Genomic DNA, 17455 nt, shown 5'->3' with positions numbered 1-17455 from the left:
AAAAGATGCGTTGTTATTGCGTGAATGCGTCCTCGTCCCCAATGGCCCAGATATGTATGTGAATAGGTGACTGCTGAATCGGTGCAAATGAAATTTGTGCGAAAGGATGATAAGGGGGAAGAAGATCTCCTAGCATGGGCTCCTATGTTAGGGGAACTCATGGATGAACGGGCCCCTGAGGTCCACGGGTCCCCAGTTGAGGGGGCTCCCCCTTGAGGGGAATAAGATGGGAACAGTGCCTAGATTAAATCTGGTAACCCTAGGGCTTCTGTACAGTGTTCAATCTCTTTATGTAACCATATAACCTGACACAAATCGGAAAGGGGATGGGGGTGGGGAGGGAGTTTGGGGAGTTATTTCACTGTGATGCCTTTTGTAATATGATAAGGAGGCCTATATAGGTCGGGACATTGCTAATAGTTGACGTTGTGAGCACAATACTCTTATATCCTGATGTAATGAATGATTGCATTCTTAAATGTCAATAAAGATTTTTTTTAAAACTCCTGCTTGCACACCCACACAACCACTCACACACCCATAGAGCCACTCACAGACCCACAAAACAAGTACGACACCCACTCACAGAGCCACTCACACACCCACTTGAACACCCACAGAACCACTCACACACCTACTCACACTCCTCTACAGCCACTCACACACCACTTTATAAATAGTTGAACAAATTAATGTGTGCAAACTGTCTTGTCTGTATTTTTCTTGCATTGCCTCCTGGTACATTCATCAGCTGTGGTGGTGAGTCACAAAGGGGGGCAGAGGGGCCAGAACAAATTGATCTGGGGCACGGGATCCACCTGGCCGGCCTCTAGAGATGCTGCTGCTCCACTATTGGCATCATTGCCTCCAGAATTAGCTCTCCATCCCTGTACATAAGTCCTAAGGCTCTGCCTCTAAACTCATATAGTCCACAGAGCACCAGCCCCTCTGTGCATGCTCCAAACCCTCTGCTCCATGCCATACCTCTTTAAGTGCTGCCATTCTGAGGCTGGCAAGCAGCCCATTTGTGTAGGGCATGCCCCTGGAAACTTCTCCGAAGTCTGGCAAAGCTGGGAAAATTTGCCCACCCACGTTTTTTCTGTTTGGTATGTTCACAATGGTTTTGAGGAAAGGCCGTACTTTGTGTCGGTACCTAAAAAATACGCTAATTATTTTCCGACCAATCAATTCTCACTGTGCTCAGATTTAAATTCTTCAATTACAAGAGAGAACACATTCTGACCTATAAGTCACTTTATTGGCTTATGAATGATATATTGGATTTATGATGTGCATTGCACTAATACAACATGAAAATAACACGAAAACTCTTGCACCAAAAAGTGTACATTCTGTTCTCTGCCGGTTGATCCGCAGCCCGAGAGCGAAAAGTGAACGCAGTTATCATTTTCTGATTCTCAAGTAGGATAACCTACTCAAAGTACTTCCCATCTATTTGCACTCCAGATAGATTTTCAGGTTTATCCAAAGTGCCGGAAGGGATGGGGGGGTTGCTGGGTGACGTATGTAATTGGCTGTGTGATAGGCCCTCAGAAGAGATGGGCACCCAGTCAGATCCACCTCTTCCAGTATTCTAACAAAAAGAATCAAAATACCTAAATTGTAGGTTTGGCCTACCTCAAAAACATAGACAACAACAAAAGCCACAAGGCAACAGAAAAAGTTTAAGATACAGGAAAAATACATAAGACCCCAGTTACCAAGAGCAACAGAACAATTTCCTATATCCCAATGACAGTATACATGCAATATCTAAGTCACTATTTACACAGTTTTACACTGCCCCCTGCTCTACTTCAGTGTATGGGTACCATCACTGATATATGTGTGTGTAGGCGTCAACAGTATCGTGCAGTTCCTGGAACGTGTACCTTATTGGCTTTTGTTTGAAGCTTTTCACTGACTTCATCAAGTAAAAATTCAGTGCATTGCTGTATTTGTCCAGCCATATTATAATATTTTACGTGCATTTTTAAACCACACTATCTCCTGTAGGGGTATACTGCCACTGGCACCACAGTGCCACCTCTCGATCTTGAACATCCAAAATATGTTACTAACGTAGGGGCATATTATCAAGCACGGCGTTAAAATTATCGCCACTAGCGGCAGAAAACTGCCGCTAAAGTGGCGATAATGGGCTTGATAATATGCCCTTGAGAATTTCAATAGAAGCCCATGTTGACATTAGAACATGGGCTTCTATAGGAATTCTCATGGGCATATTATCAAGCCCATTATCGCCGCTTTATTTTATCGCCTGTCTTGATAATTTGCCCCTTGGACTTTCTGATTTTCTCAAAGTTCCGTTTCCCAGAATGGGGGTTATTCTTAGATAGTACAGCGTGGCTGCTTCTGTAGATACAATGATTAATTCCCCTCCATACCCATCTTATATTACAAAATGACTTTACACTGAACTCTATCAGTTCCCAGAACCAGACTTTCAGGGAAGTCTTAGCTTTGGCCTCTGTGACTCTGTATGCATGCAATGTATATAATGTGAATCAGATGGCAAGCACAGCTTACCCAAAGGTTTCAGAGACAAATGTCTGCATTGATTGACAATAGGATTAAACAGGTCATTACTTCAGATCATAATGTCCAAGTGGCTTACAGTAGGTAGAAGACAACATGGGAAAGAAGGGGGGAGATAACTGAAATAAAGTCATTTTTTAATAATAAAAAAATCCGGAGTCTCCCACCTGAGTCGGTCTATTGACAATACTCAGTGGTTACCATGTATATGACTGGATTATCAGCAGTCCTTTTTACTTTTTTAAATTCCAGTCTTCTTTTATGCACCTGTCTGCATTCCCAAAAGTCATGGTGCTCGAGTTTGATATCCCAAAGGTCACAGTGCAAGTGTCAGTATTCTTGGTTCTGTAGTGTCACAGTGCATATATTAAGTAAGAAACAAAATTATCCTTTACATGTCAATCTACAACAAAACTAGAAACAATGGGAAAATATACATAACGTAGTTTGATAAAGTAATAAAGTCTGAATAAGGTACGGAGCTGGATGCAATATTTGGGAGTTTCTCATGCCAGTGATGTGTCAGATACCTACCACCCTTAAAACCTACCAGCGTAGAGTTTGTTCTCAATAAGTATCCTATGCAGGCATTACCTCTAATTTGTCCAGAAACTAGAACCTTTTTAGTTGCTATGCAGGAGCTCATTACAGTGAGGTGTGGCTGTATGTAGCATATTACCATTGTGTACCTTGAGTGATGCCAACAAGAAGCCAGATAAGCAGCTTCCACCGCTGGGCTAAAAGATCATTTTAGACTTCTTGCATTTCATTTTTCATAGTTTTACCCCATTTCACTTTTATTGCCCACAACATCCATTGTGGATCTGTGCATGTGGACAGGGGCAAGGGTGTTGGTGGGGCACCATAGTTGGCACTGCTGATGGTGTAGGACTAAGTACAGCCTTTAACAAGCCTGTCCATTGATTAGTACTGAACTTTGAGATGGAACCTATCAAAATGGCCTCTCCCAATTGCTGAACTGTTGACCTCAGTTCACCTCTTCAGACTCCATTAAGAGCTGTAGGTCCACATGCATGTTTCCTCTCCAGCCTCCATCGTTTGGTGCATTGACTGTGTGCAGCTATTACGCCAACCTCTATGATAACAGCGTTCCCTGGATCCGGGGTTTATCACTCTTGACTTTTCAGAGGTCGATATCACTGCAATCTATCGGTAAGTACTGTAGTGTTAATATTAAAGCTTGGGGTTCTTTGAAGGCGGAGGTTAAATTCTGCATGTGTGCTTCTGTTCACCTGTCTTTGATAAATGCAAATTGACTACAGGTCATTTGAGATTTGTCGGAACACTGCTTCCGTGCATCTACAGTACACCACCAAAGACTTGGGGTAACAGTCTGGTATCCTTATTTCTGATAACTAATGCATGAATAGTGCATTTAATGTTCTCTGAATCTGTGGAGACTGCACCCTAGCGGATGAGGCTATGTATGTAATCACCAGGGAGCAATGGGAATACTGCCTCTGTCTAAGAGTAAGCATAGGGGAATCTTTGGCAGTGTTCTAGCAAATGCAATCAGGGGTGCTTTAAGTTGAGAGATAACTTTGGCACAATGCAGAGCATTGCATTGTAAATAGAATTAGCTCATTTTATTTTGATGGAAGCAGGTCTTTGGAATGCGTGATCTCTATCATTTATCCCACTTACGACCCAAAGCACGTTGATTGTAGATTCAAATATACTACTAATGTCAACTGAATTGCATGGCTATGGCCAGGAGTGTAGCTGTAACTAGCACAGCAGGTGCTCTATTTCCGGGGCTTAGAGATTTAAGGGAACCACCGTACCCCATTTTAGGTTTCGTTTACTGCTCAACCTTGGGAGGAGTGGTAAGGGTCCATTTTCATTGTTTGCTTTAGTGTCCATGGTATCCTTGTTACGCCACTGACTCTGTCCCTGCACCCATACCATGAGTTCCTCATCCAATTTGGCACTATTGTTGACGACAAGACGCAGGTCTCTGTTGAAGGGCAGGTGCTGCAGGAGATGGGCATAATAGCATATCAGAATAAGATGCCCATCGCACAGCGAAAAAAAAACCTTCAGTCATATTAGTCAATCTAGAAGTCTAACGCAGTGCACAGAAAATGTGTCAAGAGCTATGGCAAAGTGTCTTATCGGACATAAAGATAAGGTCTGGATGAGACATCGGGCAACCTCCCATCTGAGACCACAGCCAAAGCGAGAACCTTGACCACCACTGCAAGCAGTACAGTGCTGAAAAGCATGAGACCAGTGAGTGTAATGAGGATGGTAAGGAGTGACGATGCCTTAGTGGGCCTAAAGTCAATGTTTCATCATTTCTGAACATTCTGTCATGTGATTGGATTAGGCTTGAAACAAAGGTGGATTTGGTCTGAAAGTCCAGTCATGGGATTGGTCAAAGCCTTCAATGAAAGACGTAATTGGTCAGAAAGTCAAATCACGGTATTGCATGAGGTTTTCATAGGCGTGACACATTGCTCATATGAAAGAGGTTACTACTTCCAGCTCAAGCCATTTGAACATCTGTGAGGCTGTCCGAGGATCTCCTCCTTGCGTCACCTGTGCCGCCGTCAGAAGGAGTTGCCGTTACCGAATTTAAGGGCATTTGTTCCTCCTGCTTTGCTGTTTCTGCTCTTATACGTGAAACCAAGCTTCTGAAACCATTCCCTGTAAAACAGTCAGAAACACACCATTGGAAAAATTAGCTGAAACTTGTCCATGATAAACGCATACAACAAATATTTTAAGAGATGTGTTCAAAATGTTCCAAAAATTCTATCGGAGGATGTGAGAAGCTTCCATAATTCAGAATGTGTAAGTACAACCCAATACTACCAATGGAAAGTTGGCTATTTTGTTAGGACAGTTTTTCTCAGTCTTCAACCTAGTCCTCTTCCACAGCCACAAATGACTCCCATCACGTCATCAGTGACAAGGCAGGTTGGTATCCCAGAAGTTAGAGATCTGAAACCGAATATTTCTGCAAACCTTTGTAGTCCTGTTAATCCATGTACCCTCCTCTCTCCTACAGCAAATTAAGGTTTCTCCATTATCCATAGGCTTGCCAACTTTCCGTTTTTACCAGCCTGGCTAGTATTTTTAAGTCCAGGCCAGTAAAAATATTGATTAAAAAAGGTAAAATCAGGCATAAACATAAACCTAAAACACTAAACACAATAAATATGTCAAAAAGTATTTGAGAGCTGTGCAGATCGTCTCATATAGATTATCAGAGCAAATAGAGGATTCATTGCCATGTTACTAAATAATCCTGAATTATGCTGGAGTTACTGTTCAGCTGCCAGCTCTTGAATGTTCCAGAGTAGCAAAACATAAACAAACGGCAGGGACAATGAGTCTGACTACGCGGTGGCGCCACTTCCCCTAAATATGTTCACTTTTTTTCCGAGTTACAAGAGTCAACATGTCAATTACTGCTAATCATTCTCACCAGGCACAAGGGAGTAAAATCAAACTCTGTAAAACGGACAAAACGATTATCCTCCAGCACTGAATAGTTTGTAGTTATGTAATTCAGTAGATAAACCTCACAACATCCATGGATCATTTTACAAAGTCATATAATTTATGCAATAGGATTTTTTGGTGATCACTGAGCCTTCAAACCCTTATCTTATGTTGCAAAAAGCAATCAAGACAGCCGTTATATAAATCTTTTAAGGTTTAGGGAGGAGTATAGGAAAGAGGTCCGCTTGGATACTCAGTATTACAGTCATCGTTGTGCAAGTGGTTGTTGCACCTAAGAATTAGTGAAGAAAGAGAGTGGTACCTGCAGGGACAGACACATTTAAAGACACCCAATATGCAATTGTTATGTCGCAGATCCCTCTGTGCATTCTGAGCATGTCCTCATTCGAGATGAAAGCCTTGGTTTGGGATGATGGTAAAAGCTTGAAAAACTAGGTTTACCCTATAGGATCTCAACTGCAGGCTTCCTGGTGTGATCGTTCTAAAAGTTGAAAATTACGATAGAATCATTCTCCGGCCTGTTCTGGTTACAGACAGTCTTGATATAATGTTGGTTCAGGAGCCAAGAGTGTTGTCTGAGGCCTGCACTGAATACATACAGCCTACTATGATTGATTGATTGATTGAGTGATGGGAAACTTGTTTAGCGCAGCTATCACCCTACGGGCATCTTGGCGCTTTAGACTGAGGATCCATACCAAGGAGATTGCTCTACAGGTCCAAAACCTGGATTACAAGCACTCTCCAGTCTGTTCTGGCTACAGGCAGCTAGGATATAATGATGTATTAGGAGCCAGGAGGATATGAGTGTAGTTCAAAGTCTGCACTGAATGCAGCTAGCCAAGGGTGTTCCGTCATGGTAGTTCTGTAACTTTAAGGAGTGCCCTTGTGCCGGTGTTCTGTCTGATCTCGAATGGTGCTCAAATTAGGGATGCCACGGTGGTAGCTTCATCCTATGTCCTGGTTTCAGGAGGGCTAGGTCTTTACTTCCTACCTTCTGAAGGTCTTGTGTATTTGTTATCTTGACTGGTAAGGAGTTCCAACATTTTGCTGCCTGTACTGAGAATGTTGTTCTACCTCCGGTCTTTACCTTATTGAGAGGAGCCTGGAGCATAGTGTTCTGTGCCATCCCCATGGATGGCTCGCCTTTATTCCTAAGCTTCTCCTGAAAATGTGTGGAGAAGTATAAAAATGCCACTAAATATTTTAGAGAAAAGAATGGTTCTTCTATTCTAACTATAGTTGGATATTTAGGGAAGCGGAGCGCCTTATCATATTTTTGCCAAATCTGAAGAGTGAAAATACCACCAGTCAGTGCAAATGCAAAGACATACTTTCACATGCACACCAGAAACGGTAGGGTTTTGATAGCTGTAGAACACAGACCGCCTCATTAGTATTCACAAGTGTCTCTAGTGCTCTGTGCTTGTTATTTAGTCCTAATGTGAGCAAATAGTAGAGAAAAGGACTCAACCCTAAATGTGGTTGTGGGATATTCAAATGTACTGACATCAGACTGTTGAAAAAGCGGGAGCATGCATGGCAAAAGAGGGAGAAGAGCTTAACTTTGCCAACGTTTAGTTGTGATGTGGGCATGGCGATGATCAGGAAAGGGAAAATGATACTGTTTATTTAGAGACATTTTCCAATGACAGTTGGCATACACATGGGTAAGGAGGTCACAGCAATATATTTGCATGGTCCACCAATATTTCACAATCATACATCCAAGTATCTCAGCCGTTTGTCTCACCATGCATCTAAGCAAGAACTCATCTTTTCACTAATCCTTCATTCTATCTTGCAGATTCACCTAGATATTGTTCATCTGTACACTTATGCACCAGTCCCATAGATAACTGCTCACCTATCAGCTTATTAAAATGCCATTCTTTCCATACTAGTGGTGGACAGAATGTTTTTCCACCTGCGGAATTGGCGGAATTTTGGTCACTGCGCATTATTCTTTAATACGGAGTTCTGGCCAAATTCCGCCACTCGCCGCTTGGCGGAATTTTTCTCCCGCTAGGTTAAGAAAAAGTGAGCTTGCGTCCCCAGCACGATTCGTGAGCAGTTGCAGTCAGAGGACCGCCTCACGAGTAGATTTGCTGTAGTTTGATTAGATTTTCTACTCGAGTGGCAGCAAAATTAACTCGGATGGCCGTGAGCTCTTGAACAACACATGGTGCTGTTTGTGCTGATTTTTCAACAGTGTTCGTGCTACAGATGCTAAATTGCAGCACAAGCTGCATATTTTCCACCCATTGGCAGAACTCCAAGCAATCGGAGTTTTTATGTTACTCTGCAGTGGGACTCTGCGAGTTCTGCCCACCCCTAATCTATACTTCCCTCAGTGACCATCCATCCATCCATCCACGATTCATCTTTCTGTGCAATGTCCCCTAAACCAACAAACAAATATTTTACTATCACCACTCATTTAATTTTTTTTAAACCCATGGCGCCATCCATCTATTCATCCATTTGTCCAGCCATCCTTCTATACATTCTTCTTGCCATCCATTCTTTTTTTACATTAATATTGCAGTTGTTGTCTTTACACATTCATGTATCTGGCTAGAATAAATCCTACATCTATCCTGCATCCATCTGTTCAACTATCTGACATGCGTATATTCATCTCCCTATCACCCATCAATCCTCCAGTCTGCCTATATGTTGAACTCTTACTCATTTCTTTAGTGGATCCACCATCCGGCCATCCATTCTATAGCTACCACATAGCTGTGTTTCTATTCACATCTATCAAGGCATACATGCCTCCACCTCTTGGTCTAGAAGTCATGTACTGAGGCATATTTTGTACATATATAACTGCAGCCTGGTTACATCAGCTGAGACTAACTGCAGATCTAGTTGGAAAGCTCTTATACAGAAGTCTTGTCAGCCCAGGCAACGTTTAGTGAAGATGGTGTCAGTTATTTGTAGTATGTATGAGTTGTCAAGGATAGAAAATGTTTTTGGTGCAGGATCTAATGTGAATAAATATGAGTGTTCTAGACTTGTCAGTTCCTGACTGTTATCGCTCGTCAGAGGAACCAACCAATCCCAGACTGTGAGAAGATGCTGGAATGACCCCAGAGTTCCCTTTTTTGGATCCTTTTGTTATTAGAGTTGTTTGTCTCTCACCTCTCTGAGGACTGCCCTCCTTCCCGGACATCTTCAGTTCCTCTTCCGTTCCATTGCCAGGTTCCTCATTCAGATGATACAGGTTTTGGTTCCAATCATTCCAGTTCACCTCTTCCACTCTGTTTAGAAAGAACATAAGAGCTTTAGACCGTGAGCCCAACCACAAATAACCTACCTGCCTGGACAACCACTATTTAAGTGTAATGACAACAGGTAAGGCGTCTAATGATTGTGAGTACCCTTGGGTCTTTGGAGTACAAGAGTGGAGCAACGGATGGCATCCAACAGGCTTGTTTGCTTAGGAGAGGACACGGTCCCTCTATTTAATAGGCATGAACAAAGTACTCTAGCAGTTCTCGCTTGGGAGATGGAGTGCCGGAAGTAATAATTTCCATTAGTCTAACCAGGCTGATGGGAGTGTAGTTGTCTACTACTCTTTGTAGGTGGGGGAAAAGAAAGGTTTCCTTCACTCTCTTCTTGGTGTGTCGGGGGAATTTGCGGTTAGGGATAGTGTACACAATTTTCTTCTGGACAGAGTAGAGTTGGATGGTTACAACTACAATCTCCATGGAAGGGAGGAACGGGACGGCTTTCACTAACCTACGGTAGTAATGAAGAATGAGATGGGGCCTCCAGACCGTGGATATTGCTTCCACCTTCTTTCGTTCCTGGATGGGAAACAGTAGTCTAGATTTAACTGCACTCTCACTAGAAAGGACAAATAGGGACGCTCCCACTACGTGGGGAGACTATTAAGGCTTCCTCCTACAATGAGCAGAAAAGAGTGGATTTTGCTACTCGCCGTGCAATGTCAGTGACTGAAATGACTAGGGTACTCTCACAAGGGTGTCAAAGACTCAGACCATAACTGTCTGTTTCCTTGCCATAATGTTATCAGAAAAAACAATCAGGGTCTTGGCTAATCAGCAGCAAGGCTTAGCCTAAATTAACAAAACAAGGAGAGCTGCCAATGCTGCCCGTTATTTAGCATCCATTTGTATTCAAAATGTGATCAGTGAAACAACACACTTGTGACTTCTTTTTCTGTCAGATTTAATCTTAGATCATTTAGATTTATAAAAGACAACACATAATACTACAATTGTGCCCCAAACAAAATTCTACTTGAAGTGATAAGCGTTATTTGATATATACAAAAAACATTTTTTTGAAAGAGAAGACGCAACAAACATATTTGTACAAAAAACATTAAATACATCAATCATACCCATTCATACCACTCATATCTTGTACAAATTACAAAATTGCAAAAAACATTGAAAAAGGCCATCAATAAAATGGAAATCAGTAAACTCTATTTTGTTTTAACTAGAAGATTGGCCTTAGGACTAAAGGTCGACGCGTTTCAGATCCCCTTTCATGTGGAGATCCTCATCAGGACCTATGTATGACTGCAAAAATGCAGCAACAAGAAGACAAAATCAGAGGACTTGTGATATCTTGATGTTGTGTGGACCCAGCTGCGGGCGGAGATGGAGATTGGTGTGCGCTTGGACCGTGGCGTTTTTTGTTGGAGCACGAACAGGACCAACGAAGGTTTTGTTTTTTGACGGACAGTTGTTTATCTCTGAGTAAAACGGTGTCCTGTATGGTCTCTTTCCCGCATTGGCGCCTTCTCCAGGTTGAATTGCCTGTCAATCTCCATCTCCGCCCGCAGCTGGGTCCACACAACATCAACCTTTAGTCCTAAGGCCAATCTTCAAGTAGAATTTTGTTTAGGGCACAATTGTAGTATTATGTGTTGTCTTTTATAAATCTAAATGATCTAAGATTAAATCTGACAGAAAAAGAAGTCACAAGTGTGTTGTTTCACTGATCACATTTTGAATACAAATGGATGCTAAATAACGGGCAGCATTGGCAGCTCTCCTTGTTTTGATAATCTTATCAGAACAACCTTCACCCACTTGGGCAAGCCTAAGGCGCATGTGCACTGTGAGGTGTAACTTCCAGTGCAGTCGGGGTACTAATTTCTTCGCTATACACGTGCAATGTTACCTAGGTACCCAATAACGACTTGGTGCAGTCTCTGCTGCATGTCAGCAATAATGTCTCATTCTTTGAGCATAAAATATACTAACATGAACTCTAGCATATAAAAGTGCAGCACTAGAAATCAAACTAATCCAACAATGTTTTAACAGAATACTCTTGGTGTGTTTTACTTAAAACACAACATTGCAACAATGTTACACACCAAAATAGAGCATCGGTTGATGCCTTGTAGTGTCTTATATTACTACAGTGTAAGTGCTCTGATGAATGGCACATTTTGTGTCTTGATTTGCTGTTTATGATTTTGTTACATTTCAAAGCAGTTGTTACATTGAACAGGCATTCTGTGTAGATTAACTTGCCTTTATTAGATTTTGTTCCAGGATATATCATCAATGATAAACAGTAACCGCAAACAGATCTTACTTTACAAATCTGTTTCCATCTGAATTAGTTTTCTTCACAATAAATGAATGTTATTTTTGTAATTTTTTAATAAACTACCGTATTAATTTCGAATAATCCTGTAAATTCACCAAAATTGGGATTACAACATGTGCAAATTTTGCACGCCCCAAAGGCTTTTTCTTGTGCATATTTCGGCAGGGAAATTTTGCCAAAATGTGCACAGGTAAAGGAGCCCAGAAAGAGGGTAAACCTGTGGGGCCCGATTCACAGAAATAACTTAAGACAAAATCCTAAACTTCCTACTTTTGGTATTCACAGAATGCACTTACTACTTTTGGTATTCACAGAATGTACTTACTACTTTTGGTATTCACAGAATGGATTTACGACTACTAACTTTACGTCCACACTCGGGCCGGAAATCCCGGCCCGGAGGCGGGGCTTCCGGGCCGGAGGCGGAGCTTCCGGCCAGTGGAGGAGATTTAGCCATGGCCAAAATCTCCGCCCGGAATCTCCGTCTCCGGGCCAGAAGCTCCGCCTCCGGGCCGGAATTTCCGGCCCGAGTTTGGACGTAAAGTTAGTAGTCGTAAATCCATTCTGTGAATACCAAAAGTAGTAAGTGCATTCTGTGAATACCAAAAGTAGTAAGTGCATTCTGTGAATACCAAAAGTAGTAAGTTTAGGATTTTGTCTTAAGTTAATTATGTGAATCGGGCCCGTGGTATTCAGGTGTGCTTAATCCAATACCACATATAGGGGCACATGCATCAAGGTAAGGAATTGCGATTCCTTAATAGCGATTTTTAAGGAATCGCTATTAAGGACTCGCAATTCCCTATGCATGTAGGAATCGCTAAATAAATTGAGATTCCTACACCTTCTCTATTAGCGAATCGTAAATTGCGATTCACTAATAGGGAATGCCTTCCCATTCATTCCTATGGGCCTACAGGCCCATAGGAATGAATGGGAAACCACTCGCAATTTGCGATTACCAAAAAGGTAATTGCAAATTGCAATGCAATTTAATTTCAAGGGTGCTAGGGGGCTAAAAGGCCACCATGATGCACCCCCAAAATGGCATGAGTGCACATGTGGTGCACACACATGCCCTAAGGACATGTGTGTGCACCACATGGCACTTAGAAAAATGCAATTCTGAGCATTTTTCTAAGAAATTACAAATTACCATCAACTTGAAGTAGATAATTTGAGATTCCTTAATGCAAAGTCGCATTCTCAGAATGCTTCTTCCATTGCATTTAGGGAATCGCAAATTGCGATTCCCTAGCTGCATTCGCAAAATAGGTAATCGCAAAAATTGTGATTACCTATTTTGCGAATGACTTAGGGCTTGAGGCATCCAAAAGGCTAATTAGCGGTGGCAAATGGGCCGATTCTGCGAATCAGACCATTTGTGACCACTAAATAGCTTGATGCATGTGCCACATAATTCCTAATTTCTACCTCGTTATTTCAGAATGGGAAGTATTTTTGCCCTATACAAGAACATTCCGAGCAATATTAGTAGTTCTATGGGGCAATATTAGCTGCTGGTAAATACAACCAACTTAGAATGGTCTATGAGGAAAATCGTTTTGCTATTACTGGTTTTAACTCAGCCCATGTGGCCTCAGAAAAAGAATTTAGAATATCTGACAGTGCAATGTAGAACGCTGGAGTTTACCAACAGCGGCTTGATGCAGAATTGGTTAAGATGAAATTTCTCATTGATTAAAGTCGTCAATGACTCTGACAGCACATATGTTAATACTCATCTTTAGCATTTTTCTATACATGTTCACAATTTGACACATATCACAAATAACACATGAAAATTAAGTGATTTGCCAGAATGTAGGGGAGGGAGGACTGTTCATAGCACAGTAGTTAGGGGTTTAGTGATATTTTCGTAATTTATGGGCAGTGGAACATGCGCCATTGTATGCGTGTGCCTGTGTCTATGTCTGTGTCTGTTTGTGAGGATGTAACTACTTGTGTAATTGTGTGTGAATTACTGAGGTTAGAATAACAGTACTATTATACAAGACTGGTGAGGAACTGGGTAGGTGGTGCACTCTAGATAGAGAAGAATTTCCTTCTGCTATGCTATTTCAGCTGGACTTCATGGCCTAGTGTTTCACCTGTTTGCGTCCCTAGTAGTGGACTTGGCATGCTTAACCAATGCCTGCTAGTTGAGGTTTCTTCCATTACTGCTCTAAACCTGGCCACTTTCTGTTTCATTCATAGGAGTTTGCCTTTGTACCATTGGTTGGAGAAAGTCTTTGCTGATATGGATTTCTTTGATTTGAATTGTCCCTCCAGGAACAATGTGGTGAAGACTGGTTCTTCAAAATTAGATGTATGGCTCATCTGGGTGCCTTGGTGGTCATGGGCAGTACCTGGGAAATGGTGGCTGACAGGGCATTGGTAATGTTTCTGGCAGATGCTGTGGATATTGTTGATGGTCAGTGGGAATTGATGGCAAGTTTTTGGTGAATTCAAAATTATTGAGAATCTAGTGTGATCACGAGGAAGTCTGATACTTAGCTAAGCATATGTACAGACTTAAAGAGATTTCAATGTCAAGGGCAAGTCCTTTCTCACATGTGTGGCTAATAAATAACTGCCTGATAGAAGGGTCATCGATCCATACACCGAGAACCTTAATGAGAAGCAACCTTTTCCATAAGGTTCAATGGCCTTTTGGGAGAGTGATAGACAAGGGAAGAACTGTAAAAGAAAGTAGGGCTAATGACACATTTTATAAGTTATATTAACTGGTGTGAAATTCAATGCATTGCCCTGCTTTAGTATGGTAACCAGTAACAATTTACTATGGTAACTGGAAGTGCCTGTCTCCAAGTCCAGGGGTGTATCACTGTGCCATGTTCACACTCATATGCACTGTATAATGCGCATTATTTTATATGTGGAAGAATGCAAAGCATACTAAAGCAATACTAGTGCTCAATGCTTTTGTGAATGAAAAGTCAACTGAGCATGTTGTCCCTGTAGTTCTGCTGAAAGCATGCATCAACATAATATAAATTCGTATTTCATTCAACTCACCCATGAAAATAATCAAATGACTATGGCTCACATACCTCTTTAAGTGCTGAACTGCCACATCATAGGTCATATTAGAAAACATGCTAAGTTAAATCTTTGTTGTCTTGCCTGAGGTATCACAAAATAAATTCACTTCACTAAACACTGTATATTGAGCACACAGTACCCCATTACTTCTTAAAGACATTCCATGGCACAGAACTAGGATGGTTAAAATACATTTCCTATTGTAATAAAAGTTTGAGCTTTTGCTGGTTACCTAAAGCACCGTCGTTCATCAGTTTTGCCTTCAGGAGTCTTGCCCAGTTTGATATCAATGCCGGATCTCATCTTGTCCTGCAGGAAATGCGGCAGGTTCTTCTCAATGTCCAGGATGGTGATGGCTCTCTGAAAAAGAAAGTCTGGTTATGAAAGGTCAGGTTTGGGAAGGTCAGGTGAAGCTACATTGTTTTAGGCTGCATTTTATTTTTCCTGAAGCTGCCAGTATGCCGCACACTGACAATTTCTACCTCATGCCTGATACTCCACAATGTGACAAGCCTGTGCGTTCAGGAAAGTTTACCCTAGGCCATAAGGTGAGTACTTAGGTGTATATATGTCAAGCAGTTGCGTTGCCCTTATGCCACGCAATGAGGGTCAAGGGTAACGCATCCACTAAGTATGATTTCTAAAGCCACACAATGCCACCTTGTGTGGACCTGCGTGGCTTGATAAATCGAGAGTAACGCAATGCAACGCAAATCACTGCGCCACGTACTCTGCCCCAGGGAGGCATTCATGGGCGGAGCATGGGTGTTCCCATGCATCCACTCATGGATTTTGGTGCATTCCCAGATTTCCCATTACTGGTAGACCTGGGAATGAGTAAAAATGCTGGGTCTCCCCAGGTGAGGCATAACAAGGAGAAATATCTTTATTTCTGCTCGTCTTTTGGTCTTTCTATGTGTGCTGCAGAAGACATAGAAAATGGAAAATGCCTTGAGGATTGTTTTTGTGCAGAAAGGTGCACCTTCCTACACAAAATCAATCCTGCTCACTTCGCAAGCACCTTTTCACCATGGTGCCTGCGAAGGCTAAATGCAGGACTTTGTGCGCTAGTGCAAGGGAAAGACAGGAATGCGCCATATAATGTGAAATACAGTCCATTCCTGCCCTTTTCCTATCATGCAGCACAGTGCAGCAAGGTGGCTTACGGCCCTGCATGATTTTTTTATAAATGTGCCCCTCAATTGCAACTTCCTCAAAATGGTGGCATATCTTCGATTCTCTCTTTTCAAAGCAAATTTATGGTCTTCTTCCTTCTCAACATTAGTTTTTAGAAAGTGAAATGTATCTTTCCAATTTCAGCACAAACAGACTTCCCTTTTCTACGTTTTCCACAACCTTGCTGGAAATTGAGTGAGGAATATTAACCACATGGGTGCTCAGGACGGCTCCCGGCCGTCATGAGTCACGGTAGTCGTGTGCTCGCGATGGCCGGGCGCCGTCCGACCGTTGCCGCTCCACCCACGCGTGGCAAATTCCCCACCTGTGCGTGCAAATTAATTAGTGGGCGGAGTTCGGACAGCTCCCGACTGGCATGAGCACATGTCCACCGTGATTTATGGTGGCCGGGAGCCGTTCTGGGCACCTGAGCGCCACGCCCAGCCCCGCCCCCCCCCCCTCGCACCGCGGCAGAATTTGCCACGCGGCGAAAGGGTTAGACTTACCCTGACCCGATTTTCTTTTCACTTTTTATGTTTATGCCTCCAATATAAGCTAAAATTGAAGACTGGAATACAAAGATACAAGTGCCTCAAAATATTTGGAGAAGAATAAATCAGGAAAGATTTAAGCTAAATGTAGCCCAAACCTAAGGGAAGGCTGCCTTTTCTCTGTGGTCAATACCAAGTAATATACTTCCGGATGGATGAGCCGCACATACACAGCAGCTATACGTGAAATGTGGTGAGGCTTTCACATAGACGTGAGATATCTTCCAATACACATTAAAATCAAATACCTGCTCTCTTGTCCAGGTCAAAGCTATTGTAACCAACAACTGCTGTTACATCACTCACCTGAAGCTTCCAGATACTCTTGCTCTCACTGGAAATTTTGTTGACCGTTTCGCTCATGAGGGCGATCAGCATGTTCAGCAGCAGGACGTAGGTCAACACTACATACAGGATGAGCAAGAACATGAAGAAGTGCTTGAACTTCAGGTTCTCGTTGAACTCCAGGTCGCCCATGCCGATGGTGAACTTGAAGAGCTCCAAGGAGGCGATGTAGAGACCACCGTAGGTGCCACGGCCTTCGGAGTCTTCGCTGCCCTCTGTGGTGGTCACATTTTTCGCTTCTGCAGGTGGCTCACCAGTCAACGTAACTAGAGCTGAAAAACAGAATTCATTGTTCTGCAGTAAGTAACTCGTGCACACATTGTGTTCGTTGCGTATGCATTGGTGTGCTTGTATATGTGAATCTTTACGTGTGGGTTTGAGTGTATATTTTGTGGTTGTGTTTCTGCCTCAGACCCTTGATTTAATTCGGTTAGTCACTCAAATTAATTTATGCTTTATTAGGTAACAAGTGTTTCTAAACAGTTAAGGCAGCCAAGTGATGAGTCTTACAAAGTGTCACAAGCAAACAAGTAGTTTCTGCCAAATCTGCATTTTTTCATAGCAGAATTGTGTTCTCTTCTTCTCCCTTCTGTCCATCTGTGTTTTGCCTTGATCTCTCCTTCTCTCTATCTTTTTCTCTTATTGTCTCACCTTTCTTT

At 42.3% G+C, this 17455-nt stretch overlaps 1 protein-coding gene across 5 annotated transcripts in view; it reads right to left on the bottom strand.

Annotated features, from left to right (window-relative positions):
- Positions 1-1236: 1236 nt before the first annotated feature.
- Positions 1237-17455, bottom strand: part of LOC146858393 (transient receptor potential cation channel subfamily V member 1-like) — a 194082-nt gene continuing 177863 nt past the window's right edge. For all 5 annotated transcript variants that reach the window (XM_085649311.1, XM_085649312.1, XM_085649309.1 and 2 more), the window contains exons 13-16: positions 16758-17068; positions 14957-15084; positions 9202-9320; positions 1237-5229 (exon numbers count right to left, since the gene is read on the bottom strand). In XM_085649311.1, the coding sequence (XP_085505437.1) occupies positions 5069-5229; positions 9202-9320; positions 14957-15084; positions 16758-17068 (719 nt within the window). In that variant the 3' untranslated portion in view covers positions 1237-5068. The remainder of the gene's footprint in view (positions 5230-9201; positions 9321-14956; positions 15085-16757; positions 17069-17455) is intronic.

The sequence above is a fragment of the Triturus cristatus genome, chromosome 3_2 (genome assembly GCF_964204655.1).
Source record: "Triturus cristatus chromosome 3_2, aTriCri1.1, whole genome shotgun sequence".
NCBI lineage: Eukaryota > Metazoa > Chordata > Amphibia > Caudata > Salamandridae > Triturus > Triturus cristatus.
The sequence above is the reverse complement of the archived record's forward strand: the minus strand, read 5'-3'. Positions and strand labels throughout refer to the sequence as shown.